Source organism: Cladophialophora bantiana (assembly GCF_000835475.1).
Source record: "Cladophialophora bantiana CBS 173.52 unplaced genomic scaffold supercont1.3, whole genome shotgun sequence".
Classification (NCBI taxonomy): Eukaryota; Fungi; Ascomycota; class Eurotiomycetes; order Chaetothyriales; family Herpotrichiellaceae; genus Cladophialophora; species Cladophialophora bantiana.
This window is the reverse complement of record NW_015971577.1, coordinates 194,533-219,018: the sequence shown is the minus strand read 5'-3', so window position 1 is coordinate 219,018 and position 24,486 is coordinate 194,533. Positions and strand designations below refer to the sequence as shown.

The 24,486-nt window shown below is 51.5% G+C and overlaps 9 protein-coding genes across 9 annotated transcripts; 5 read left to right on the top strand and 4 right to left on the bottom strand.

Annotated features, from left to right (window-relative positions):
- Positions 1–396: 396 nt before the first annotated feature.
- On the top strand, positions 397–1,080 carry Z519_01981 (uncharacterized protein; the record flags this gene model as incomplete). Its single annotated transcript, XM_016759738.1, has 1 exon — positions 397–1,080. One exon carries the CDS (start codon positions 397–399, stop codon positions 1,078–1,080), a length of 684 nt encoding a protein of 227 aa, XP_016623259.1.
- Positions 1,081–2,521: 1,441 nt separating this feature from the next.
- Positions 2,522–4,023, bottom strand: Z519_01980 (3-deoxy-7-phosphoheptulonate synthase; the record flags this gene model as incomplete). The annotated part of the gene is made up of 4 exons (XM_016759737.1): positions 2,522–2,724; positions 2,859–3,761; positions 3,879–3,936; positions 4,018–4,023. The coding sequence occupies 4 exons, from the start codon at positions 4,021–4,023 to the stop codon at positions 2,522–2,524; spliced, it is 1,170 nt and encodes a 389-aa protein (XP_016623258.1).
- A 572-nt stretch (positions 4,024–4,595) lies between these two features.
- Z519_01979 (glycogen debranching enzyme) lies at positions 4,596–9,345 on the bottom strand (the record flags this gene model as incomplete). Its single annotated transcript, XM_016759736.1, has 2 exons — positions 4,596–4,682; positions 4,747–9,345. 2 exons carry the CDS (start codon positions 9,343–9,345, stop codon positions 4,596–4,598), a joined length of 4,686 nt encoding a protein of 1,561 aa, XP_016623257.1.
- Positions 9,346–11,612: 2,267 nt separating this feature from the next.
- Positions 11,613–12,135, top strand: Z519_01978 (uncharacterized protein; the record flags this gene model as incomplete). Its single annotated transcript, XM_016759735.1, has 3 exons — positions 11,613–11,652; positions 11,715–11,921; positions 11,978–12,135. 3 exons carry the CDS (start codon positions 11,613–11,615, stop codon positions 12,133–12,135), a joined length of 405 nt encoding a protein of 134 aa, XP_016623256.1.
- Positions 12,136–15,135: 3,000 nt separating this feature from the next.
- Positions 15,136–16,518, top strand: Z519_01977 (uncharacterized protein; the record flags this gene model as incomplete). The annotated part of the gene is made up of 3 exons (XM_016759734.1): positions 15,136–15,414; positions 15,476–15,555; positions 15,606–16,518. 3 exons carry the CDS (start codon positions 15,136–15,138, stop codon positions 16,516–16,518), a joined length of 1,272 nt encoding a protein of 423 aa, XP_016623255.1.
- Positions 16,519–17,186: 668 nt separating this feature from the next.
- On the top strand, positions 17,187–20,064 carry Z519_01976 (uncharacterized protein; the record flags this gene model as incomplete). Its single annotated transcript, XM_016759733.1, has 2 exons — positions 17,187–17,295; positions 17,348–20,064. The coding sequence occupies 2 exons, from the start codon at positions 17,187–17,189 to the stop codon at positions 20,062–20,064; spliced, it is 2,826 nt and encodes a 941-aa protein (XP_016623254.1).
- Positions 20,065–20,287: 223 nt separating this feature from the next.
- Positions 20,288–21,196, bottom strand: Z519_01975 (uncharacterized protein; the record flags this gene model as incomplete). Its single annotated transcript, XM_016759732.1, has 2 exons — positions 20,288–21,111; positions 21,166–21,196. 2 exons carry the CDS (start codon positions 21,194–21,196, stop codon positions 20,288–20,290), a joined length of 855 nt encoding a protein of 284 aa, XP_016623253.1.
- A 1,336-nt stretch (positions 21,197–22,532) lies between these two features.
- Positions 22,533–23,369, top strand: Z519_01974 (uncharacterized protein; the record flags this gene model as incomplete). The annotated part of the gene is made up of 1 exon (XM_016759731.1): positions 22,533–23,369. The coding sequence occupies one exon, from the start codon at positions 22,533–22,535 to the stop codon at positions 23,367–23,369; it is 837 nt and encodes a 278-aa protein (XP_016623252.1).
- A 244-nt stretch (positions 23,370–23,613) lies between these two features.
- Positions 23,614–24,486, bottom strand: Z519_01973 (uncharacterized protein; the record flags this gene model as incomplete). Its single annotated transcript, XM_016759730.1, has 1 exon — positions 23,614–24,486. One exon carries the CDS (start codon positions 24,484–24,486, stop codon positions 23,614–23,616), a length of 873 nt encoding a protein of 290 aa, XP_016623251.1.

Sequence of the window (24,486 nt, the reverse complement as noted above, 5' to 3'; positions counted from 1 at the left end):
CCAAGTCAACTTCGGGTCTAGCCTGCCCGCCTTTCTTCTTATTCAAGACGAGATCGAGTCTAGCTGGAGATTGGCATCCTAGGTTCTTTGCATTGCGGCTTTGATGGCCTGCGCTTTTGTGCTTCTTATTCACCTCTCTTTGCGGAGTACCCCTGGTGTATTTCCTTTCTATTACACGATACCTCTCCTGCGTCCGCCCTGCTCCAGTGTTTTCCAATGTCTGTTGTTCTTTATTTCGGATGCTTCAAAGAGCTGTTTGGGGGGTCGTAGCATATTATAAAGGGCCTGTATCGATTCGCAAATGATCCAATCTCCCGTCCAAACCACAACCCCGAACTCCCCGAACACATCCAACAAAAGACTTGCCGCAACGCGACCATACCAATCTATAGTGACATGAAGGTCACAGCAGCCACACCGGCAACCATCCTAGCCTTTATTTTGGCTCAGGCTGGCGCCCTCCCTTCCCCCGAAGCCAACGGCGGTGCAGTTACCGGAAGCCAATTTCCTCCTTCTGATGTTCCCGTTTACTATATCGAAAATGCAGACGTTGAGAAGCGCGACTCACAAGGCCAAAACCACGGTCAACACGGCGGCCGACATGGCGGCAAAGGCCATGGCGAACACAAGTGGAAAGCCATGGGCCAAGGAAAGGGCCAAGGCCAACACGGACCCATGCCCGACGACGATGGGTCTGTCGATCTGACCCCTTTATTCGACCATCCCGATCCAGAAGTCCAAGAAATCGTCCGCCGTGCCATTAAGGCGCCCAAATTCCACTGGTGGGAGCAGCAGGGTAACGGCGGCAAGTTCATGAACATCGTGGTAGGAAATCCGGACGTTCGCCCGCTCGCAAATGTCAAAGAGCAAGATTTGAACCCTAAGGAATTTAAGAAGCGAGATCCCGAGGCCGCTACCAATGCCGATGTCAATGACGACTCTGAGCATGCTAAAGACAAGTGGATGGACAACAAACACGATGATGGGCAAGGTAAAGAGGGTAATAGAGGAAATGCCCAATGGAAGCAATGGAGACAGAGTCGTGGGCATGGACCCATGTCCGATGGCGATGAGGAATAGACCTGTCAGGAGTTCAGCAGGGAGGAGTGAAAATTGCTTGCTGGCGATTGACTAGACAAACGCGACTCTCTTACCCTAGCAGAAGCTTAGCGACCCGGTCGATGACTGGGAGGAAAACGAACGCCAGTCACCCTTTCCCAGGTCGGTAGATGGTCGAACAGCCGTTTCCTCAAGTTTCGAACCCTACCACAGCAGAAAGAAGGCTTTTTCCTCTTGAGACCGTGGAGACTCGTCTCATTTTCCAGTTGCGAAGCCATATCCTTCATCAACAGCGCAATTCAGTCCACTTTCAAGCAGTCCTTTCCAACTCATCACCAAAGATCGTATTGTGGCGAACAGCCTGCTACATAATATATGGCCTCTTCTTTTTGAGGATTACAATCTCAACCCTTCCGTCCTTTATCCCATCCTGACATTGCCTTAGCACCCTTTCACTTCTTTGCCGAGCGGCTATGTCTTCGTCTTCCTCTACACTTAGGCTGCGCTAGATGAAGCCGACGCACTTCATACCACAATGGCACCTTCATGGTCCGCTGCTCGTTTCTAACTTTCTCCTTTCCACCCTTGGTGTGGGAAAGCCGAAAGAGACGGCGGAAAGCCGCGCGAGAGCTCCATCAGTAGTTTCATCCTCTTGGATGATGGATATACCGAACTCTCAGCTTACAAACGACGAAGAGCATCTCCCCTCACGCACATTTCGTTAAACCTGATCTCTGATTCGAAAAATCTGCACCGTCCATGACGCGTCCAATCCGCAAAACTGTCTTCTACCCACGAGAGCCCCTAGTTGGAGCGGCTTTTGACGATAAAAGTCCAGGCACACAGAGATTAATCTATTCAATTTGGATTTTTGGACGGTGTTCCTTGTTGGAAACAATGGATCCTATTCCATCACGTCGATTCTCGTTTCTTGTGCGAACACGGATGAAGGCTACAGACCTACGTAGCGGGAGATAATGTCACGATTCCCCATTCACACACGTCTTTTCCTAGAAGGTTGTTGTTTTCCCAGCATAGCGTGAAAATTCATCATCATTCTACTTTCCAAGCAAGTCCATCCATGTACCAAGAAACAATCATTGATATGTCGCCAAAGCTTTCGTTGATCCCGGTCAATCCCCTTTGAAAGCTTCTACCCGGCGGCGGCGACAGTGGTGGTGCCTATCCGTTCGGTCTCAATCCATGTGGAAAGGATCGTCCGAGTCATTCATGCGTGCTCTTCCCAGAACCTTGCTCGCCTCCCTCGCCTCCCTCGCCTCCTCGTCCTCCCCTACCTTCATTCCCATATTGTTTACAAAATATCACGACAGGTCACAGCCTTGTGCCCACTCCAAAGGGCCTTGGTTGTGTTGCCTCTTGTCCTCCTGTCTCCACTGCTCCCATTCCTTGCGGTCTCACTCTCATTCGCAAGGTCTTCTGTTTGCATGGTGGATGTATAGGGTTAAGCATGGCCGTTCTCGCCATTCTGCTGTACGTCCACGGTTCCGTTGACTACCTTCCTCCCCAGCAACTCTCTCCGCCTTTTGACTGCGTCCGCAAGCGACTCCAGCACGACCTCGGTGTCTTCCCACCCTATGCATGCGTCGGTGATGGAGACGCCGTATTTCAGCCCCGACTTGCCTTCCGGGGGCACCTTTTGGTTGCCTAGGCAAAGAAGAATGAAAGTCAGCCCAGGTATAAACCTTCACGGTGAAGGGTGAAGACAGTCGCGCAGCGGGAAGAGAAAGTAACCCCCTCTTGTAAGTATTCGTCGGGGGCAGACAGGAACCGGTGCTCACCTTCATTGATATGGCTCTCAATCATGACCCCCATAATTCCCTCCTCTCCTGAGGCAATCTGGTCTGCCAGGACCTTTGCAACTTTGGGCTGGTTCTTGTGCTGCTTCTCACTGTTCCCATGACTGCAATCCACCATGACTCGTTCCCTCAAGCCCTTTTTCCGTAACATCTCTTTCGCTTTCTTTATTGACTCGGCGTCGTAGTTCGTTCCTGTAGTGCCGCCCCGCAGAATGACAAAGCAATCTTCGTTGCCCACCGTGCCGACAATCGCCACAACACCAGGTTTGGTCACGGAGAGGAAGTGATGAGGATGTTTCACCGCGCCGATCGCATCGATCGCCACACCGAGCGTGCCGTCCGTGCCGTTCTTGAAGCCCACGGGGAAACTCAGACCAGACGCAAGTTCTCTATGCAACTGACTCTCCGTCGTCCTGGCGCCCACAGCTCCGATAGAGAGTAGATCGGCCAGGAACTGGGGAGATATAGTATCCAGCATCTCACTCGCAATCGGCATCCCTTTCGACGTCAAGTCCACAAACAACTGCCTTGACAATCTCAATCCTTTATTTATCAGGAAACTGCCGTCAATCTCGGGATCGTTAATCAATCCCTTCCACCCCACCGTCGTCCGCGGTTTCTCCAAGTAGGACCTCATCACAACAACTAGTTCGTCTTTGTATTTCTCCTTCATCTTGAGTAGGCGATCGCAATATTCGAGCGCGGAGACCGGGTCATGGATGCTACAAGGGCCGATTATCACAAGGAGACGACGCAGGGGATCCATGTCTTGGACGATGGATTCGCAGTCGGCACGACCTTGAAGGACCGTGGATTTGCTGGAAGGGGTCTGGGGAATCTCATGCTGAAGGAGGTCCGGAGGTGTGAGGGGGTTGTAGCCTCTAACTGTATTGCCTCACAGCCGTGGGTCAGTCAAACTTGAGTTCCTCATCATGTCAAGGATTTGGTGACTAAAAAGTGTAGGCAAGAGTGAAAATGAAGGGAGCATCGATGGATACTCACTTCGCCAATCCTCGGAAGACTCCTTGTTCCCGACGTTTGGGTTGGTGATATAGTAGGACTTAAGAAGCGATCAGACGAGTCAGTCCCCTTTGCGCGAAGCCTCCGCGTATCGATGCTCTGGGGAAGGCAAGGAACTTACAGGCATGGTCTGGAAGCGAGTGCAATAGATTCAGGAAGAGAGTTGTATACCGAGTAGAAAGAAGGAATACTTCTGACCGCAACTCAAGAGCTGGTCAAGAGAAGAGAGTTGTGCAACGAAAACAAGCAGACTGCAGAGGCGGTCTAAAGAAAAAGTCTCGTGGAGAGATCGAGGGGCGAGGACCTCCAAAAGGCCTCGAACTTTTTTCTGTGCCTTGCATGACGCAGGTCAAAGGCGCCGATTGGACGAATTAACTCCACGAGGCTGACACTCCCCTTCCCCTCCAGCCTTGCCAGTCACAATAATCATCTCCCGAGTATGAGGCCCTCGTGTCGTAATTTTCTGCTCATACAAAAGTCATTCGTGGGCAACCTTGCTTCATCTGCTTTGCGTGTCTGTTCGACACTTCTAACAATATAGTTATTTTGTTCGTCGTGCTCTAGGTTTCTCGTGTCATGCAATCTTGGGGTTCAATGTGTAGCCTTTTTTCGACGTCTTAAGATGATGCATCGCGTCGCATCTCTCATCTTTTTACCTCTATCTAGCCGACTGTGTCTCTTTGCCATTGGCATTCTCAATTAAACTCCATTTGTTTCCGGTTCCAAGGACGATGCATCGCGGAACAGATCAATCATGCATCCAGCCGACCATGCTTGAGTAGGTGACTGTAGTCCAAGAATCAGCATATCACTCTCGCCGTGTCCCCAGTAGGTGCTTAGCAGAACTTACCGAGTCCGCACAGAACGACCCGTTTTTGTTCGTTAACTCCGTCAACCCCTTCCAGGGACTATCCTTGATTGCTTGCTTGCATCCTTCGAGCCGTCTCGTGACCTGCTGGAAGGATTCCATTCTTCCTGCAGCGTCGGTCCGCCGCTTCAGGTCAAAATAGAGTAATGCGCGCAAGAAAAATCCCGTTGGCCATAGCCATTCGGGACCCTGATGATAATTTCTCCCCTTGGACGTGGCAAAATCAGTCGAGTCTTCCGTGTTGTTGTAGTACGGCCGGTAGTTCAAGTCGGATGGATCCAGTGTTGCCATTCCGGTGGGTCCACGAAGCACATCATCCGCCACTTTCAACGCGTGAAGGGCTCTTTCCGGGGTAAAGAGATCCGGAGCGACTACCATCGCAACCGGGAAGTTCGGTCGTAGTTGATAGTCCTCGTATTCTTTGCCAGACTTATAGAGATCTTTGTAGATTCCCCTCCGATTGATAATCTTGGGATCCACATCGTCGTCAATGTCGTCCTTGGGATCCACTGGAATCCAATAGCATTTTTCGAAATTGGCTTTGATCCGGTCAGCCCACTCCGTGAATGGGATTATCTCGCCCGAATCGGTTTCAACACCGGACCATCGATAGTTCCCTGCTTTGTGGAGCTGGGCAACCCATCGCAGTGCGCTATAAACGAGCCCTGTGATTTCAACAGCTGCTCCGTCTCGAGGTGTACCAGGGACCCCTTTACTGCCAGCTCGTTCACTTTCACCCATTTTGTCCATCCATGTTCCGCAGTTCCACTGGCTGCCTCCGAAAATGATGCCCGTTTTCCAGTCGACATGGACGTCGATCTGGAATCCTTCCGGTCTCATTTGCATGTCCAATTGGGGACCAGCATTGTGCTCTCGGAAAGACAAGCCGGACGCATGCCGTTGCAGGATCTCTTGAATAATCTCTTGAACAGTAGATACTTTCGAATATGCTCGCGGATCGTCCCAAGGGAACCATGTGTCATCGTACGGCAGGAATCGACGAGGAACCTTTTCCTGTAAAATGGACAGCCCGTCAGGCACAATCTTGGTATAGTCTTGAATGTTTTGCAAAAAGAACCACGGCGAGTCTCGAGAGTTGTACCTCGGGGCGGCACCGCTGCTCAAGAGGTTGGGTATCATGCCATGTTTCAAAACACTTCCAAATGCCTTGATATGCTCCTTGGCTTCTGCAAATCGACCGGTACACAGAAATAGGCCACGCAGAGAGATGAAAACGTCTCGACCCCAACATCTAGCCCACGACACTGAAAAGTGAGGCAACCCAGCAGCGAGTGATGGCACACTCTTGTCTGGCCACAATGATGCAGACTTGACATACCCTGTCTGTTGAATGCTCACCATGGCTAGGCTCTGCAAGAAATTTTGACCATGTTGAATGTTTGGACTCATGAGCTCAATGGCTCTCTTGAACGCGGCGTCGTACGCTGTCTGGAGGATGAGAGCGAAATAACGTGGCAGGAGGAAGCTCGGGATGATTCGCACTGCATCAAATCGTTCTTTGAGCCACTGAGCAGGCTTTTGTAGTTGAGTATATCCCTCTTTTTTAGATATCCTCTCCATCCGTCCAACCAAGAAATCCAGAGCCCACTTGCCTTGGCGGAGATGGTTGCAAAGAGGATGGCCCAGATCGTTTCGACGAACAATGGGCTCCATCACGCTCCACCAGCCCTGAAGGCCTGCATATACTAATGGACCATAGTTGGGAATATTGTAGACCCCGTCTTGACCGTCACTCGTATCTCGTTCCTCGGCCTCACAGCGGTAGAGGACAAAATTGAGATCAATTAAATCGAGCTCGCCAAACGCTTCATCCGTGCCACTGGATATGAAGGCTCCGAGGCCAAGGGAATGCTCGGCCGAAGGGACCCAGGTCTCAAAAAGTGCAATCGAGCCGGGCGGGAAGAATTCAGCAAGGGTGATTGTCGTGTCACCATTTTCAGTATGAATGGTGCCGCCCTTAATATTTCTCACTCGAGATGGTAGACCGACGAGGTATTCCTTCTCGCTCAATGCAGCTCTTTTCGCCTGCTCACTTTGATCGACCTCCAGTACCCATGCCCCGAGTGGACGGACTTTAGTACCAGCGAGGTGCACAGGACTCAAGCCACCATTTCCGTTACCAAACCCAGGAAAAGCGGTATGGGCAATAAGAAAATACCCTTTACGCGAATCCGGATGTACTCGGTGGAGGGTGATGAGCTCACCCTCATGGTGAAGGAAGGTCTCATCGTAGCCATCCTTGCCCATCATGGTATGGATATGGTTCATGAGCTTCTTAACGCCAGCTATTCCCCCCTCGCCGGCCCCAGTATGGACTTCGCCTTCGGAACTGATTGATGTATAGCTGCGGTTCTCGTGTACAAGATCGACGAGCTTTGGGTAGATCTCATCGAAACCCATGACACTGCCTGTTGCACACCCGCACATGTTGACAAGCGCAGCCGTAGGTAATGTGTCCCTGGCGTCCCTCTTTTGAGCGGGCATTTCGTTGTCATGAGTACAATCCATGAACAAAGCATGTACCGGAGATTCTCTGATATGCTTGACGACCTCTCGGGTTTGTGGACCATCACCATTTACAAAGCCATTTTCAGGCTTATTTCCTAATCTCGAAGGGACATTGAGTTCGAAACTGCCAATGGGTCGGCCGCAATGCCGATGCACGATCCGACTTAACTCTTGGGTGCTCCAAGCCTGCATGGCTTCACGGATCAGAGCACTCAGTCCAAGCCTCTTGACAAAGATGTAATCCATCTGTTCGTTGCCAGTGAACAGCTCGGCAAATACTGCCAAATTTGGCTGCACTTTTCGCGCCTCGTCCAGTAGATATTCGGCAACATGAATTGGGGTGGAGTGGCAATTATCGATTCGGAAAGCCGTAAAGTATTTGGCCATCAATCGGACATACTTCGTCATATGTTCCCACAGGTAAGGGTTGTCCTGTGGACCTTTGCCGTACCTCAGCTTGACACAGTCACTCCATGGAATGAGTTCCCTTCTGAGATATGGTCTCCAATCAGGACCCGCATTATCCTTCATGGCATCGGCAGCCCAGATCCATCCATTGACCGCCAGAGATAGCGACTTTGGGTTATGTTTCGCGGTGGTCTTGTTTTGCGGTAGCCGAGCGAAATAAGTCTCGATGAGAGGGTTTTCCTTAGTGATGGGGCCCAGTTTTGGACCATTAGGGTCCATTCTCGTATATTGTAGTCTCCCTCTAGTCTGGTCCAGGATTGAAGCGCAGTCGGCGTCAAACTCTCTGTAAAAGGGAAGGTTGAGTTCATTGATAATCGCTTTCATCTCTTCCTCTGCCGACCGGGTGTCCGCTCCGTCTTCGTAGTGTCCGAACAAAGTCGTCAGAATGGCAGCTCCAACCCCGGGATCGACTTTGCGTGAATATCGGCCATCAATGCGAAGACGCGAACGCTGACCATCAACACGCAGACTGTCCAACATACCCTTGTTAAGGAGGAACGCCGCCTTTTGAGAGAGAGACCACGATTTGAAGGAGTCAAGTCCACCACCAATAGCATCCTCAAAACCCTCAGGAGGTAACTTGACAGCGCCTTTCTTCCATGCATTGAGCACCGCCTGAGTGTCTGACTTGACATCGCAGACAAAATACTCCCAGAGCCGGATCTTGTGTATAACGTGCTCCCTGATGCCCGCGACGACCACCTCCAGATCATTGCCATTGTTGAAAACGGTGGGGAGGCCGAGAGACTCTAGCTTATCACTATATTCTAGGAGAGCATCGTCAACATCGAGGGCACATTCCAACCAGGGGGCAGTTTCGACATTGTAGCCTGCTTCAGGATGTTCCTCAAGCCACTTGCTGTTGTTTGCGGTATGGTTGAAGACAACATCAGTCAATCCCAATAGTTCATGTTCTTCCTCCATGGATTTGACCATCTGCGCGAGATCCTTTTCACCGCCAGGGAACAGCTCCATGTCAAACGCCAGTTGATCATACAGGCTGTAGGGGGAGTTTGACTCCCCTCGCTGTTGCAGTGGTGTAAAGTGGACCATGTTGTAGCCTCTTGCACTAATCCCCCTCAGGTGCTTGTTCCAGTCCTCAGGGTAATTACCCATGAATTTGGACACAACTGAGAAGATACCCAGAGCATCAAGCGGCAAGCAGCTGCCACCAAGTCGCAGTTTTGGCTCAATGTCAACATAGTAAGTGGGAGTACGGGTTGGCTTGGGAGGGTCGACATGTTCGGTAGAAAACTCAGGCAGAGGACTGTAGGTAGTATAGAAGGAGAATGCGCCAGCGGAAGTGATGGGAATGTCGATTTCGAGGGTCCGATTGAAATCCGGACGCAGCTTGAACTCGTGGTACCGGTTACGGTCGAACGGATGGCCCTTCAAGGGGAAATTGACCCAGAGGCTACCTTGACGGCATATTGAGCTGGTCCCTTCAATGGCAAATCTTAGGTAGTAGGAAGGCTCGGTCGGCGCAGGCAGGTAAATGTACTCGTTGGGGACATCCGGAGCTCCAGCGTCGGTGAGTGGTAGAAGATAGACTTGACGGGTGCTTTGATGAGTTCTAGGAGGCATGTTGCCGGCCCGTCGACGGTCTGAAGAGGTCTTTAGAATGGGTGGTCTTGGTTGGCTACCTATATTCTATGGCATTGTCTGGCTGCGATAGCTCGACCCCCACAGCTGAATGCAGCACGAAATGGAGGTGCAGGCTTGTAACGATTCAGGTGGAAATATACGTACTCAAGAGAAGGAATTGTAGGATCGGTGCAAATAAGGATAAGAGAATAAGGAGCTGTGAAGAGAATGATCGCTCACCGAATGACGGGGTAAGGAGGAAGAAATGCTGTGATGTGGTATGTCCCTAAACCTGGTCCTCATTATTATGTATTACACGTTGAGGTAAGTGCCAGCAATGCTGGGAAAGGCAGGTGCAAGAGCAGCTGTCACTCGACCCCACACACCGCCGCCCGCCGCCAAAGGTACGTTTTTCTGCTGTGGTGGTGGAAAGCAGGATCTGGATGGGCTCTGCTGAGTGGATGATTTGAGATGGAAAAGTTCAATTCTCAGGCCTGTTCCTGCATCCCACTCTCAGGTTCAACAGAGAAACTTCCCCGGCTGCCGGGCGAATGGTGGGGGAACAAAGCAGGATTTCCAGGTGGGACTACGCCTAAATGGCCTAAATTACGCCTAGCAGCGGGTGCTTATCGTTAAGCGGGAGGTCCGCCTGGGGGTGAAGACCAAATTCGTTTGCAACATTGCCATTTCAGTGGCGTCAGTGGCTGAGTCCCAGTGCCAATGCTGTGGAACGCGGGCGAGGTTGGTATTCTGAGACGGATCTCACCCCCTCAGTTCAACACAGACAACTCCGTACAGGCAAATCAATCGTGTCAACCCGGCTCTTGACCGCTTCCGCGAAGTCAAAGGGTTCCATTCTGGCTCGAGTCCACTATTGTTGCTGTTTTCGTCTCTGGGATAACGCAAACGTCCACACCAGGGAGCTGAAGAACGAGCAGCACATTCAGAGCACCAGCGTCCTCAATCATTTGTACCATGGTAGTCATCGGCGGAAGGACATGATCACGGCAAGAGGAGCAAAGGCAGGATGGTATGTGCAGTGTCAGCTAGTGAAGGCCCCGTCTGGTGCCGTCTCAGTGTCCATCGTCCTGGCAATAACATCCGGCGACGTTTGCGACCTACGGCCGATACCTTTGGCAGCAACAACGACAGGAACTTGCGGTAAGAATTCCTTGCTAGGCCCAGAAAATTTCAACATTTTCTTCCCCGTGATCATGTGTGGACAGGGGTGGAGCGATTCCAGTCAGAATAAAACGCCTCCAGCACGGTGGACGCCGCAGGTGAGCTGGGTTGGAAGACGGTCGTCCTCTCGGGCAGCTCTCTTGGGGAAGTTCTATTTGGTCTAGTTAGAAGTGATGGACAACCTGACAGATGACTTGACCATAAACACAACGATCACGTTTGAAGAGGGAACAGAGATTCTGACGCATGAAGGAGGCTTTCCCCTTTTCTTCTCTAGCGAGGATACACGCGGAGATATGCTTGTAGGATTAGGGCAAATCAACATCATCCGATGCAGATCGATAAAAATCTGGGGAACATGGTCTTGCAGCCACTTGTTGTCGCTTCGAGATGACTCGAGTTTTGAAGTTTCCGCCACGTTTGAAGCATCTGCAACGGAATTCAAGCTTCCAACCATGTACGCAAGTCCAGAAAGTATTTGAAGCAGTGTTGCGAGCAGGCGGACAGTCTCTTGTAGCTCCCGAATCGCGAAGAGAGAGGACAAGGAGAACAAGAGCAATGAATTCATGCCCAGCCTTCTTAGCCTCGGGCTTCCATTCGATGAGGCTGTTTCTGTTACGTGTAGTTTTGGTTCCCCTTCTTCTCCCAGGGTTTCAACAGTCGAATCTAATGGGCTTGGTTTTTTTTTCTCAGCACGTGTATTATCAAAGGATTTGTGTTCAAATCCAGGGCCGTGATGATGCAAGCCTCGGATCCCCATGAGGATACTACTTATTTCGACGTAAGTTGAAGCAAAGGTGGGAAAGAGGGATTTACTGTTCATTATTTTCTTCACTTCAACCCCTCCATCCCAATTTTCGTCGTTTTCATTAATACCCTCACCTTTACTGACGACTCATTTTCGCTTTCAATTCTACGTTTCCCCTCTGAAAAGTCCTTCCTACCTGTCGCTGGGCTTCTAGCGGTTCCGCGTTGCCTGACTTGCCTCTCTGAGAACCACCTCCCTCTAGCAGGAAACACTGCGCTTTTTTTTCTGCGAAGGTTCAAATATCGCGAACTCCAATTTGCTGTACTAGAAAGTCAGCATGACCAACCCGACCGTCACCTATGGCCGTGGTGGCGCTGGTCAGTACATGTTTCGGCAACTAACAAGGTCGAAGACCATTCTTCTCTGACGTCTCTATCAGGCAACGTCACCACCAAAAATAGACTGTCGCCCGCTTTCGAGCCTCAGACCACTCCCTCGTTGAAGTCCAAGACGTATACCACTGGCCGGGGCGGAACTGGCAACATGGCCAAGAATGACTTTGACCACCCAGAGGAAGCTCGCCGTGCTCAGGACGTCGATGTCCCCGCAATTACAATTCCAGAGGGTGTCCGCCATACCGGCAGAGGTACGCTCGACCAAACTCTTGAGTAGGGCAGCGTAGAAGCTAAAATTGGTTGGCAGGTGGTGCAGCCAACTTGTACAAGCCCACTGAAGAAGAACAGCGCAAGGCTCGAGCACACAATGAGAAGGTGCGATCCGAATCCTTTAATAAGGAACGAAGCAGTATCCGTGTACTAGCGGACAAGACAAAGGACCCCCTGACGGGCAACGACAAGTGAACAGGGAGCGAGCGAGACACACAAATCCCCAGGGGTGGCGAGAATCCGCTCGGTCGAGTCAAGAATTCTAGCTGATTACAGCGTCGGGGTGGAGTCGTTTCGTTTTTTTGTTTTTGCTTGGTGGGCATGGACCGTCATTCGGAACCGCTTTGCTGGCTGTAATGAGGATCCTCAGGATGCGTCCTTGGTCCCTGCCCGTCTGCTTGGTCTGTAAGCACATAAGTCGAAGCCAGCGCCACGCCACGAGGCGAACGGTGGAAGAGGAATGCCGCCCGAAAATTGATTGGTTCTAGCATCGGTAACGGTTCTGTAAGGGCATCATCTGCAGAGGCGAGTGAAGTCTGGAACGCACTGCCATTGGGGAGGCAAGCCTCGAGTTAAGCGTCTTCGGCGCCTTAATACGTAATTGTTTAAAACCAAAAATCGGAGGCTGTTGGCCGTAAATTGTAATGAACATAGCGGGCTGCTGCACTGAAAAGCGCGCACGAGTTCCATGTTGCACAGCGCCAACTGTCAGTGCAGCCATGCCAATCTCGTGGCTGGTCTTTCTGCGCGGCCCTTTGACGCTTCGCTTCGTTCAGGTTTGAAGAATAGGCGACAAAACAAAATGTTGACTTGTCATAACAGGGCATCAGCCACTGACCTCATATCAAAGGGGGAGAGCAGGCAGGGATACGAGAGTACGGAGAACAGCAATCCGTGTGACTGAAAAAACATCTAGAAGAGGTGTAGAAGCCCATTGATCAATTGCTCGAGTTCGCTAGATGGGTGCGGCTGGAGCTGGTGGGGCAAGAGATCACTGGGTTTTCTTCTTTTCTCGATTCTCTTTTTTTGTTTGCCCCCCTTTTGGACTTTTGACAGGCCGTTCTATAATTCTAGTGAAGACTCAAATACGGAGTCTGCGGCCCATAGTATTTAGGAGGAAGAATTTAGTTGGAACTAGATCGCGGCAGATGGCAGGATCGACGACTTCGTCGTTTTGCCGAGAACGCCGAAGGCAAATACATCCTACGGAGGCTACAGTAGAGGCAGCCAGGGGAGTACCTACATACTTATGTACCTAGGTATGTATCTAGTGAGTAGATGGGGGATTAAACCCTACCTAACCTACCTCGTACAAGGTACTGTAGCGTACTGTAGCTAAACTGCGAGGGTACACCTGTCGGATGGCTATCCGAGTGCTGTGCTGGGCTTTTGCTGCGAGGGCGAGGGGTTGGTCAGTGGACAGAGGTCATTCGTGGGGCGCCGTCAACACATTGCAACAAAGTTCTTCCTGGGCGGCAAGCGATAGGCTGATCTCGGTCTGATCTGGGCGCCTGGGCCTGGACGAGCAGCAGAAGCTGTTCGTTCTAAGAGGATAGGGGTCTTTTAGAACCTGAACTCTCTGGTGACAGCAGCTAAGACTCCCTAGGCAGTGGGCTTTGTGGGTGTGCCTGGTGTCGGTGGTGCCGTTGATTCTCGCCCGAAAGACCGAATGCTTGACCTTTTCTTACTAAACCCACAAACACAGCCCACACTTGTAGTTAGTTACAACTTTAGCCCGCTAGCCGAAGGACAGGCTCCTAGCCTCTAGGGACCTGGGGGAAGAATGGTGTCGAGTACGAGGTAGTAGTGAGGTTGCGTTCGTGATCTGATGTGATCCTATCCTCCTGCCTTTTGCTTGCTGGACTCTTTCTTGTATATGGCTGAACCCATTTCATCTACCGTCTGTATTCTCTTCCTAGAGATCTCCAAGGTCAAATGCCCTCCAGTGCTCGTCTTGCCACTGTGATTAGAATGTATTCCTTGTCTCAAACTCTCACTTTAATCTCCCAACTCGCCTCACTTCGCCTCTGACCTCTGGCCTCTCTATCTAGCAGTCCGGCCACAGATTGCTCGAGATTCTGGGTCTCTGTCTGGTTCTCGATCTGTGTCTGGTTCAACAGTCCTTTGGGGTCCTGACTCATGATCCATATCCTTGACTTCAGCCGTCATTTGTACCTTCGGCGACCACATTCCACAACCCAGATACATTCTCGATATCTGCCATAGTTCTGCTGTTGCGCCATGGCATGAACCTTTGCTCCGAGACCCTGTTCGAAAACTTGAATAAAACTCTGATGTCCCGCCTGAACCACAGAACCTCTCTTCTTTGCGTTAGAATAAACCGGCTTAGTCTCTTGACGATCGAAAAATTCTCTTATCGTACCTTGGAGAAGCAAGTCTTATACCAGGATAGCCCGAGTTGGGACTACCACCATCACCACCATCACCACCACCATCACCACCACCACGACGATAATCAACGGAACTTTTACCAGGACCACATTCACCCCTCTACGCAATCCCAGTCAGAGAAATTCTACGCCATTTAACTTTGACAATCACAAAACCACAGATAAAGAACGACTCAAGGCCTCGGATTGGCCGCTGCACTCCACCTCGCGTCGTTCGAGGCCTGATATCTGTTCACCTGATTCTATATTGTCCCTGATCGTCCTCCGGCACTTCTGTGTCACCTCAACACTTTTGTCTGACTAGCGACGCTCCCATCCCCCCGTCCCACCTTGGCCAGACGTTCTGTTTGGGTGCCCCAGTCATTCAGGTACCTGAATGAGTCTTAGTGTTTTGGGGAGTGAGTCGGATGTCAAAGTTTTCGCAGTTCAAGACCAGTTTTTTGTAGCGAGGACCGGGAGAGCTTGAGAGTTTTAGTTGCATTTCGATGCCAGGGTTTGAGTTTGCTTAAGCCTCCATCGGCCCTGTCGTTACTGGAATACCACTGTTGTTTTGGAAGGTTCGGTTTGGAAAGAACCACCCTGCCCACACGAGGACCTCTCTTCCACCATTCCTACGGTCTCGCACATATATATATGTCTCCCTGATTCACCCCTACCGGCATCTTTCAGCAGCTTCATTTGGACTATGTATCCGACAGATCAGCCTCACTTTCCTCCTCCAAGAGCTCATCCCCATCCTCTCCAGCATCCTGCGCCAGCACCTGCGCCTCTGCAGATCCCTCCCATGGCCCCCTATTCTCCATACAACTCGGCGAATCAGATGGCGGCCAACACCAAAATTCCTCTGACGAACAATAACATGAACGCTGTAGCTAACAACATCGGCAATAGCAACAGCATCATGCCGCCTCCAAGCCCCAGTCACAGTAGTACGGCGGATGACGAATCCTTCTACGGCCTACCGGAAATACCACCAATTTCCAGGATTTGGGGGAAGTATGCATTCGCAGTAGAAGTCATTCAACAACCCAAACGTGCTCGCATGTGCGGATTTGGAGACAAGGTAACAGCCAAAGGTCAGGCAGTGTATCAATATGGGCCAAAGTTGACTATTTTCTTCCCAGGATCGCCGTCCTATTACACCACCTCTTATTGTCAAACTCCACATTTTTGATCCAGAAACCCATCAGGAGATCGACTACGTGTGAGTCCTGCCACTTTGTATTCCCCCTCTGCTTGCTGACCCAGAGACAGTAAGGTCGTGGATCTGTCAAAGTTTATCCTCGGCGTTGATTTGTGGGATGTATATGGCAACCACGAGGACAACTGTGTCAGAAACAACACGACATCTCCATCAATATCAACGACCATCACTACTCCTTATCCTCCACTAACCACCACTGGCATGCGCGCGACACAGCCGCTCCGGCCTTACGACGTCACAAATCTCCCCAGTTGGCGTGGAGCCAGAGACGCGTCTACGCCAACAAGCGTGCCCACATCCGCCTCATCTGCCTACAATAATGATTCATTCGAACAACGTAACCCGCCGTACCAGTACAGCAACGACGTGCACTACAATGGTCACCATCAGAATGGCTATGACACGTCTTTACATCATCAAACCTCCACGCATGAACCAATCCCTTCCGCGGCCCCACCGCTTCGTTCCTCTCGATCCTCGCAAGATCTGGGATCGCTAAACCCAGTCAGGGGCGAACCTTCCAAGAATCTCATCGGACAGTGCCATACTAGTGTCCAAAGGTTGGATGACGAGAATAAGGAGGTAGGGCTCTACTTTATCTTTCAGGACTTGAGTGTGCGGACGGAGGGCTGGTTTCGACTAAAGTGCACACTTTTTTCCTTGGCAAAGCTCATCATGGACGATGATGACGACGACAGCGACCCTGCTTCAAATGAGCTTTATCGTGAAGCCCCGTGTCTGGCCTCGACCTTCACACTCCCGTTCAAGGTCTTCAGTGCGAAAAAGTTCCCGGGAGTTGTCGAAACCACGCATCTGAGCAGGATATTTGCGGATCAAGGCATCAAAATACCCATCCGTAGAGATGGGCAGAGAGGGAAGAAAAGGAATGAGGATGACGGAGATGGCGCAAATGGAGACGCAGAATACGAAGGAGACGACGGAATATCTGATGAGTTGCTTTAGGACAGCAGCACTCCTCAATACAGTGACGGCTAGCTAGATAGGTCTGAGATTTAGAGCGATACCTATGCAGATTTCAGGGGGAGGAATCAGGGGGTCAAGGACAGATGGGAAGACTTGGAAAAGAGAATACTTTCGTTATCAGACAACGGCTTCTTTTGCTGGACCGTTCGTGGGAGGCACTTTATGACTCAACAAAAATGGTGCATAGCGTTCGTATAGTTGGCTCATTGCACCATAAATTCCTTTTCCTGCACTGAACGGTGGGAGGATTTCTTCTCATTGACGATGTAAAGCTCTCATAGAACCGGGTGAAGTATTTGATAGATGATGTTGTGTACTGGCGAGGTAGGAGACTTGGGATTTTGAAGTGCCAGCCTTGCAGTCCTCACCAATCGGAGTGTACTCGGCAAACCTCGTCGCGCTCGTATCCTGCGAACCTCCGCAACCTTGCTCGACCTCACCCTTCTCTTCAGGCACGCAGGCATTTTTCGCCCTGGATAATGATGCAACTTAGTTGCAATACCGCTGCATCGTGACCCCCCCTGCCATTGTGGCGGCCCTTTCGACCATTCCACCCCTTCAGAGAGATGGGCCTCCAAAAACAGGTGAAATACTGGGTAAAGGAGTTGTAACCCCTCTCCGCAGCGAATCTCGATCGACCTTTCATAATGTCGAAACCCAGGAAGCCGCCGGCCCTTAACAAGGTGCCACGGAGAGATCCGCTGGCTTCCTTGAAGATGGCCGACATGTTGATATCCAAACCAACGCTTCCCGCGGGTAAATCACCCCCACTCTCAGTTCGCTCTCGGTGTGGGCTAAACTATTCTAGAGGTTTTGGTTGTCGTAATCGACCACCTGACGGTGCCTGATCTGCTTCGGTTCGCCCGAGTATCGCGCCGGATGCACGAGATGATATATGACGATGCACGATGGGTGAAACGACTGAGGATGATGGGGTGTTGGAATGACGCTGAAGCGAGAAGAAGAGCAGAGCCTCCAGGGACACCGACCACTCCAGGTCAGAGACAGGGCACAATAGATCACCACTTGGTCAACGGGAAAGGAAGACCGGAAGTTTTGTTTGACATGGATGCGTCTCCAGTCAATCAAGCCCGGCAACCGAACCTCCTGTCGCCCTTGAGGGTTCGATCGGCAGCAGCGGATGGGTTTGATGTGGCTGAAATGTCAAACCCGCGCACCCCGACCTCTAATGGAGCATATGTCGACCATGATGCCCCATTGTCAGCTCTCTCTCGGGTCAAATCCATTAGAGGTCAGGCCAGACAGGAATACGGCAAGATCTACAAACTGCTGGCCCCATACTATACCAATCTGCTCTCTGTCTCCGATCCGATGCATAGCCGTATATTCAAGGATTTCACCCTTCCAGATCAACGGGCCCAACTGCTAGCGAATGTTCGAGTCTTCTCCGCCAGCGACTTTTCTCCTGGTTCAGGAGAGAGAGACCGACACATATCGGAAGTCGTAGGTACGTTCGACGCCGCAGCCCTCCTAGAGTTCCGGAAAGGGTACGAGTTCAAGGATATCCATGGAAAAATGCGTCAGTCTGCACGGGTTATGCATATCCTTAATGGTGGGAAGAGCGGTATCAACCTCTTCTTGCATGACAACAACATGATCAATCAAAGAGCAGAACTCGGCTCAGTGGATGATTGTATCGACTACTCCCTGGGTTATGGCCAGCTGTCATTAGAAAGGGTCCAAGCATACTTTGAACGATTGGGCAACGCCTTCATACGAGAGAACGGCATTGTTCAAGCCGTATTTCCGAACGCCCAGGAGGTCTCTCTTCTTTTACTTGAAGAAGTAGCCAAGGAGATCCTCTCACCTTTCCTGTCGGCGTTGTTCGAAGATGCGCGGACTCGTGGAACGTCCATATATCTCCGAATCATATCTGGAACGTTTCAGGCAACCAGGCAATTTATTGAGAATGTTGCCCTCCCCGAGGACGTCGATGAGTCGACTATTGCTCGATGCAATGCCATTGGAACCGAGATTTTTGCGCCTCATCTCGAAACCTATCTTGCTGAGGAACTTGCTTTCTTTCGCCACAAAGCAGATTCCGAAGTCAAACAGTGGGATCGAGCCTTGTCTGAACAGGCCGCCTCGGCAGAAAGCTTTCTCATGTCCAATGTTAACCGGCAAGCTGATAAAAAGGATTTCATGTCATCATTCAAACAAGTGCTCATGATGCCAGTAAATATCCTGCCTGTCTTCACAGGTTCCTCAACTCATAAAGCAGGCCCTAAGCACCTCGATGGCGATGTTGCTGCCTTGTCGAGACCAGCTACTCCTAGCCAACCTGGGCCTCAGGCCATGACTCCCTCTCTTCCTCAAGAAGCCCCAACCGACGAACTTGCTGCCAAAGCGGCTCTAATGAATTCCAAGCTCGAGAATATCCGATCTCTATTCTCTATCGAAGTTGCTCTAAACCTCGTACATGCCGCCAAATCTTCACTAGACCGTGCCGCTCAGTTTATCCCCTTGGGAGGTGAAGCCGGCGAATCCGCTCGCACACAATGTTCCGCAATCTTCATTTTGCTTATACAAACCGTGGGGATCCGTCATGTCAAGACGGGCTTTGATAAGGCCATCGATCACCTCTCACATTACTCGGCCCGCGAGACGGGGACCAATTTAGACAGCGACTCGCCCCCAATAGACCAAGTTGCACCCCTCGCGACCTTTCTCGAACTCGTCAACGTCGGTGACCTCATCCAACAAATGCTCGATGTCTTCTATGAATCCGAGTTGGTGCGCTTACGCATCTCCAATCGTGACGACTTTCTCGACATTAACGTGAAAGAGAAGCGCAAGTTCGAAGCTATGCTTGATGAGAGTGTCGCTGCCGGGTTGGGAAAAGGTATTGACGTGCTGATAGATGAAGTCGAGTATATCTGCGCCACTACCCAGCTGGCCACCGATTTCTATCCAGAACTAGCCATACAAGACGGCCATGTCACGCATCACGCCAGCACAATGGCCTCCATATTAAACGGTGGCACGAGCAGACCATCTAGCATGGCAAGTACAATGCCCGTGATGGACTTCTCTGGCAAACCAACGGCGACCGCAGCGCGGGTGATCAAGCTTGTCGCCCACCACACGGGCATGCTCACAGGCGCAACCGAAAAGACTCTCCTGGACGTCTTCACAGCAGAAGTCGGACTACGGCTCTTTACCACTTTAACGAAACACATCAAGCGTCAACGCATCTCGTGCGCTGGCTCCCTCAACTTACTGAGCGACCTTACAGCATACTCACAGTTCATCGCGACGTTCAAGAACCCAGACCTGAACAGTTATTTCACGGCCCTAAGGTCACTGGCCCAGATATACTTGATTGAAGGTACTAGTGATAGGGACGTAAGGGAGATGAGCACGATTATTGCCGATCAAGAGAGGTACAAAGGTGTATTTACTGTTGAGGAGGTGGTCGAGTTTGCAGAGAGGAGGAGCGATTGGTTATTGCTAAGAGCCAGAGTCGAGGGCAAGGTGAAAGGCGATGGCTGCATACTCATGTAGGCTAAATTTTGGCTCCCCCGGCAATTCTTTTTCAATCTTTCGAGAGCTCTCCATCCCTCTTGGGTGTGTATCATGCATGGGCTTTTGTGCAGGTGGCTCTCGTTATCGCTCTGTACGGCGCCCTCAATATCGGCAACTGCTCCCCCCTTCTGTGATATGGAATTCCACCTCCATCATCTCCCTGCCATGCCACCCAAGAAAGGCGATTGTCTTAGGATCCCACCTACAAGTCAAATTGTTCCTCATCTTCCACGTTCTCGAGAAACCCACCTTCCGGCTCTCTAACCGCTTCGTTACCCTTAGGCTGTCCGCCCATCCCAGCACTCAACATCTCCCTGACGACCTCTTCCCACTCAATCCACGGTGGCACCATCTCAAACAGCCGCGCCATCCAATCCCTCCCTTGGACCATCTTCGTCTGCAAAAACAGTCTGCGTTGGTTGTGCCCTGCCAATTTCTTATAAATCACCTCCAACTCAGCCAGAGTGGCACATGGTGGCATCACTTGGTCCGTCAGGGGGCAATGGGCCTTTTGTCGCTCCTCTTCTTGATGTAGAGGCCAGAAACTTGTCCAGAGTGACTTGGCGGATTCGTATTCTTTCTCGAGGAGCTCCAGCCAGTTGAGTTGCTTGAGGGCATTGGCGATAGTTTCGTCGAGTGAGACGGCCCAACTGATCCACGCGCGTTGGTTGTCATTGATAACCTGAGGCATCGTCGAGAAGGGAAATGGGCCTTGCGCCAGGAGATTGCCTCGCTGTATCAGTTCAGGGAGGACGCAATTCTTCAGACAGCTGAGGTAGAGGATTTGAACCATGATATTGTTTTTGTGGAAGCGAGAGTTCCGTCGCGCGGCGGCCGACGCAGTTTTCCAGGTTTCTTCGTTGGGAAACAAAGCGAGGATAGATTCCTTGGGGATCTTCGTCGCGTAAGGGTTCATGAATTCATTCTTAGTGGCTGGCAGATTCTGTTCTTGGGCAGTTTCAGGAGCGCGAATGGGAGGCACCATGATTCGGCCTTTTTCATCGACTGCTTCCCTGGTTGCAACTGCTGATCAATTATCAGCATCTGGGTTGTACCCCATTGATATTCGCTCAAACCCACGGGAGCTGGTGTTTTCCTGATCAGGCGCCATTTTCTCTGACGGTCAACCGATGTCCTCAACCGCTTTCCTTGGGGACTCTTCTACCACGGCAGGACAGGACGGTAAACCCGGGCTCGGGGCAGCTCGACTTGATCATACGAGAATTGAGGTTGCGAACAGGAATCGACAACGACGTTTGAGTTTCGATGCTTCAGGACAACGATATGAGGAACTGGTAAGTGGTGTTCAATCTTGTTTGGGGGTCAATAAATAAGCAAAGACGAGCGGTATCAGTTTGCTATCGCTGTCGGACCCGGGAGCTTGCAGGTCGATAGCGGCATCGATATGAGGGGAGTCCTCCCAAGTGACAACAGCTCGTCTCGGTCGGTTCTGCTTTCTTGTTCATACCTGGGGCCTTGCGGGCCATTGTTTTGCGGCAGCGGCAACCTCTTTGTAGCCGGTACCTCTCGACTGGACGGTTTCATGCTATTCGAGCTCTCCACGAGATAATCCATAGACATGAGAGGTGGGCAGACGGGCAGAGCCTGTCCCCAAGCTGATTGTCATGGTTGTCATCTTGAGCCTGAGGTACGGAGAACATACATGCGCACAGAGGAAGAGGTTTCAGGTCCCCCGTTGTCCCCAGTCTACTAATATTATGTACATGTATTGAGGCCCGGGCATTGGCCGTTTGGAGCTCAGCCAGGTGCAGTCTCTGGGCTATTAGCCGGCGAGCCGGCGAGTTAGCCCCTTGCTATGTAAGCCCCAGCCTCCACATGGGCTGCTAGGCTCCTCAGGGCTGCAGCTTGGTGGCAGGGCCAACAGAGCCTGGAGACTCGGGGCACCCCCAGGCCTCTAAGCCCTTATACGCGCCTATCGGCTCGCTGGGAGGCCGGTTAAGCACAAGATGACGTCACCGCTGACCACCGATGAGTGCCAGGCCCATCCACCACCACAGCCTCCATCACCCCCATCTGCTTCCCAAACACTGCGAGCCACCATTACCCGAGCACCACGAGTAGACTTCCTGCGTACCAGCAAGGCGACTCCGCCTCATCTCTTACATATACACACTACCAACCTCGCTATCTAGCACTGTCTAAACCATGGTGTGTGTTATTTTGCTCTCAGGCCCTTAACCAACTTGTCCTTGTTCTGCGTCTTTGCTTTTGCTTGTGCATCTTCTTTCTATCTCTCTCATTCCGTCTATCGTTCAGCCTCTTAGCATATACAGATTGAAGACCAACATCGTCCAGCGCAAACATACTGAACATATTCTACATCGCCATACCATGTTGTAGTAGCACGGGCTTGCTCTATATCGCATACGAAAGAGGAGGGCAGAAGGGGAAACATACAATCCAAGCTGCAAAATACAGCCATCCGCATGCCTCCGATCATGGTTCTGCTTCTCTCCCTCCCGGCGATCACCATCCTCCTCGCCCTCCTCCCTGTCCATGTACTGTGCCAAGAACCCGCGACGGTCACAGTAATTGGTACAACCATTACTCAAACTTTCACCGCGGCCGCGTCCACAACGCCTCTCTCGCCCCAGTACACCAACTCCCTCACCTTCCGGGAATCCATCCTCAACTCTACGAACTTCTACCGTTACGAGCATTCAGCCGGGTACATATACTGGAACGATACTCTTGCATCTTACGCTCAAAGCTACTCGGAAAATTGTGTATGGGAACATTCGCACGGTCCCTATGGGGAGAACCTCGCCAGAGGATATCCCGACGTTATCTCGGCAGTTGATGCCTGGGGAAATGAACGGGCCCTGTATAACTTTTCCAGCACAGATCCGACCGGCTTTACTGAGAGCACGGGTCATTTCACCCAATTAGTATGGCAAAGCACACAGGCTACAGGATGCGGCTGGTCAAATTGCAACGGCCAGAACGGGCTGGACGGCATATACTTGGTGTGCGAGTATTGGCCGCCGGGGAACATCGTCGGAGAAAACAATTTGTTCTTCAAAGCAAATGTTGACCGTCAACGGAGTGGTGGAGATACGGGATTTGACGAACTGAGTGCAACAATGGGCGCCACGGGCGGGACACCGACCTCGACAAGTTCACTTTTGAATCCACCGGCCGCGACGGCGAGCAGTACGGGTGAGTCGATTGGGGCTCCAACAGTGGAGATGGATAGACGGGGGCTGCTCGTTACTGTGTGCGTGACACTGGCCGCCGTGTTGTTCGGGTTGGGGATGTCGTGACGATGTACGGCCTGTTTCGTCGGCTGTTCGTCAAGATAGGAGATCACAGCTTTGGTCCGGGAAAGAACCACCTCCGAGACAGCCGAACTACCACGCCATATAGACCGCGCACATCGAGTCACGATTGAATGACAAAGATAAATGACCTGTGGATTTATGTATATATAAGAGATCAACATTCACTCCATCTTGAAACAAATCAACTGTCTCCATGCTGGCCTGCTCCTGTCCTTGCGTGTTTCTTCTATTTCCACCATCCCTGCCCTCTTCCTAACATCCTCAACCTCTTATTTCCCAACATCCGCCCTTCTCCTTCTTTGTCCACACCGTCCCCGACCTCAAATGGCCCTCGTTGCTCCCCTACCGCCATCTCCACCAGCACCCTCCCTAGCTCGTCGGTCGGACTATGCATCGCCTCTCCAAAGAACCCCCATCGAATCGGCGCTATAAAGGTTTTTAAGTAAAAGCGCTGGAACGCCGTTCGCTTCTCCTTCAGGATATGGTCCCACAGCCAGGGCTGGTAGCTGCCATCCACGGCAGCGGGGCGGATCGAGTAGACCGAGAGGAGATTGGAGTAAGGCGGCGTCTTGGAGAGTTTGAGGAGAGAGTGTTCTGTTTCGCCTTTGATGCGTCCATACAGGGGTGTCCAGGGGCGCGGGTGCAGAGTGGCGCCCTCGCCCGAGACGTAGATGAATTTGAATTCCTTGTCATGGGGTTTGCTTTCAGGAGAGGCCGACGCAGACTCTCGCAACGAGGAGAATGCCTTGGCCGCCGCCAAGGTATAGTCCCTGGTAATTTTCACATACTGCTCCTTGGAGACGTCGTTCTGACTCACGCCCAAGGCCCATATACAAGCATCGGCGCCTTTCAGCTTCTCTAACAGCTCGGGCGGATACGAGTCGAAGTCTTTGTGCTCGATGACTTCGATCTTGGTGTGCCTGTTCACGTTTGGCGTTCCAGGAGGGGGAGTGGTGGACAGCCAGGGGATTGAGCTGGAGCGACTGATGATTGACAGCTTGTGTATGACAGGTGTACTAGTTGACGGCAGGGAGAGAATGTGTGAGAGAACAGACGACCCAACCAGACCTGTAGCCCCTGTCAAGATCAAATGGACCAT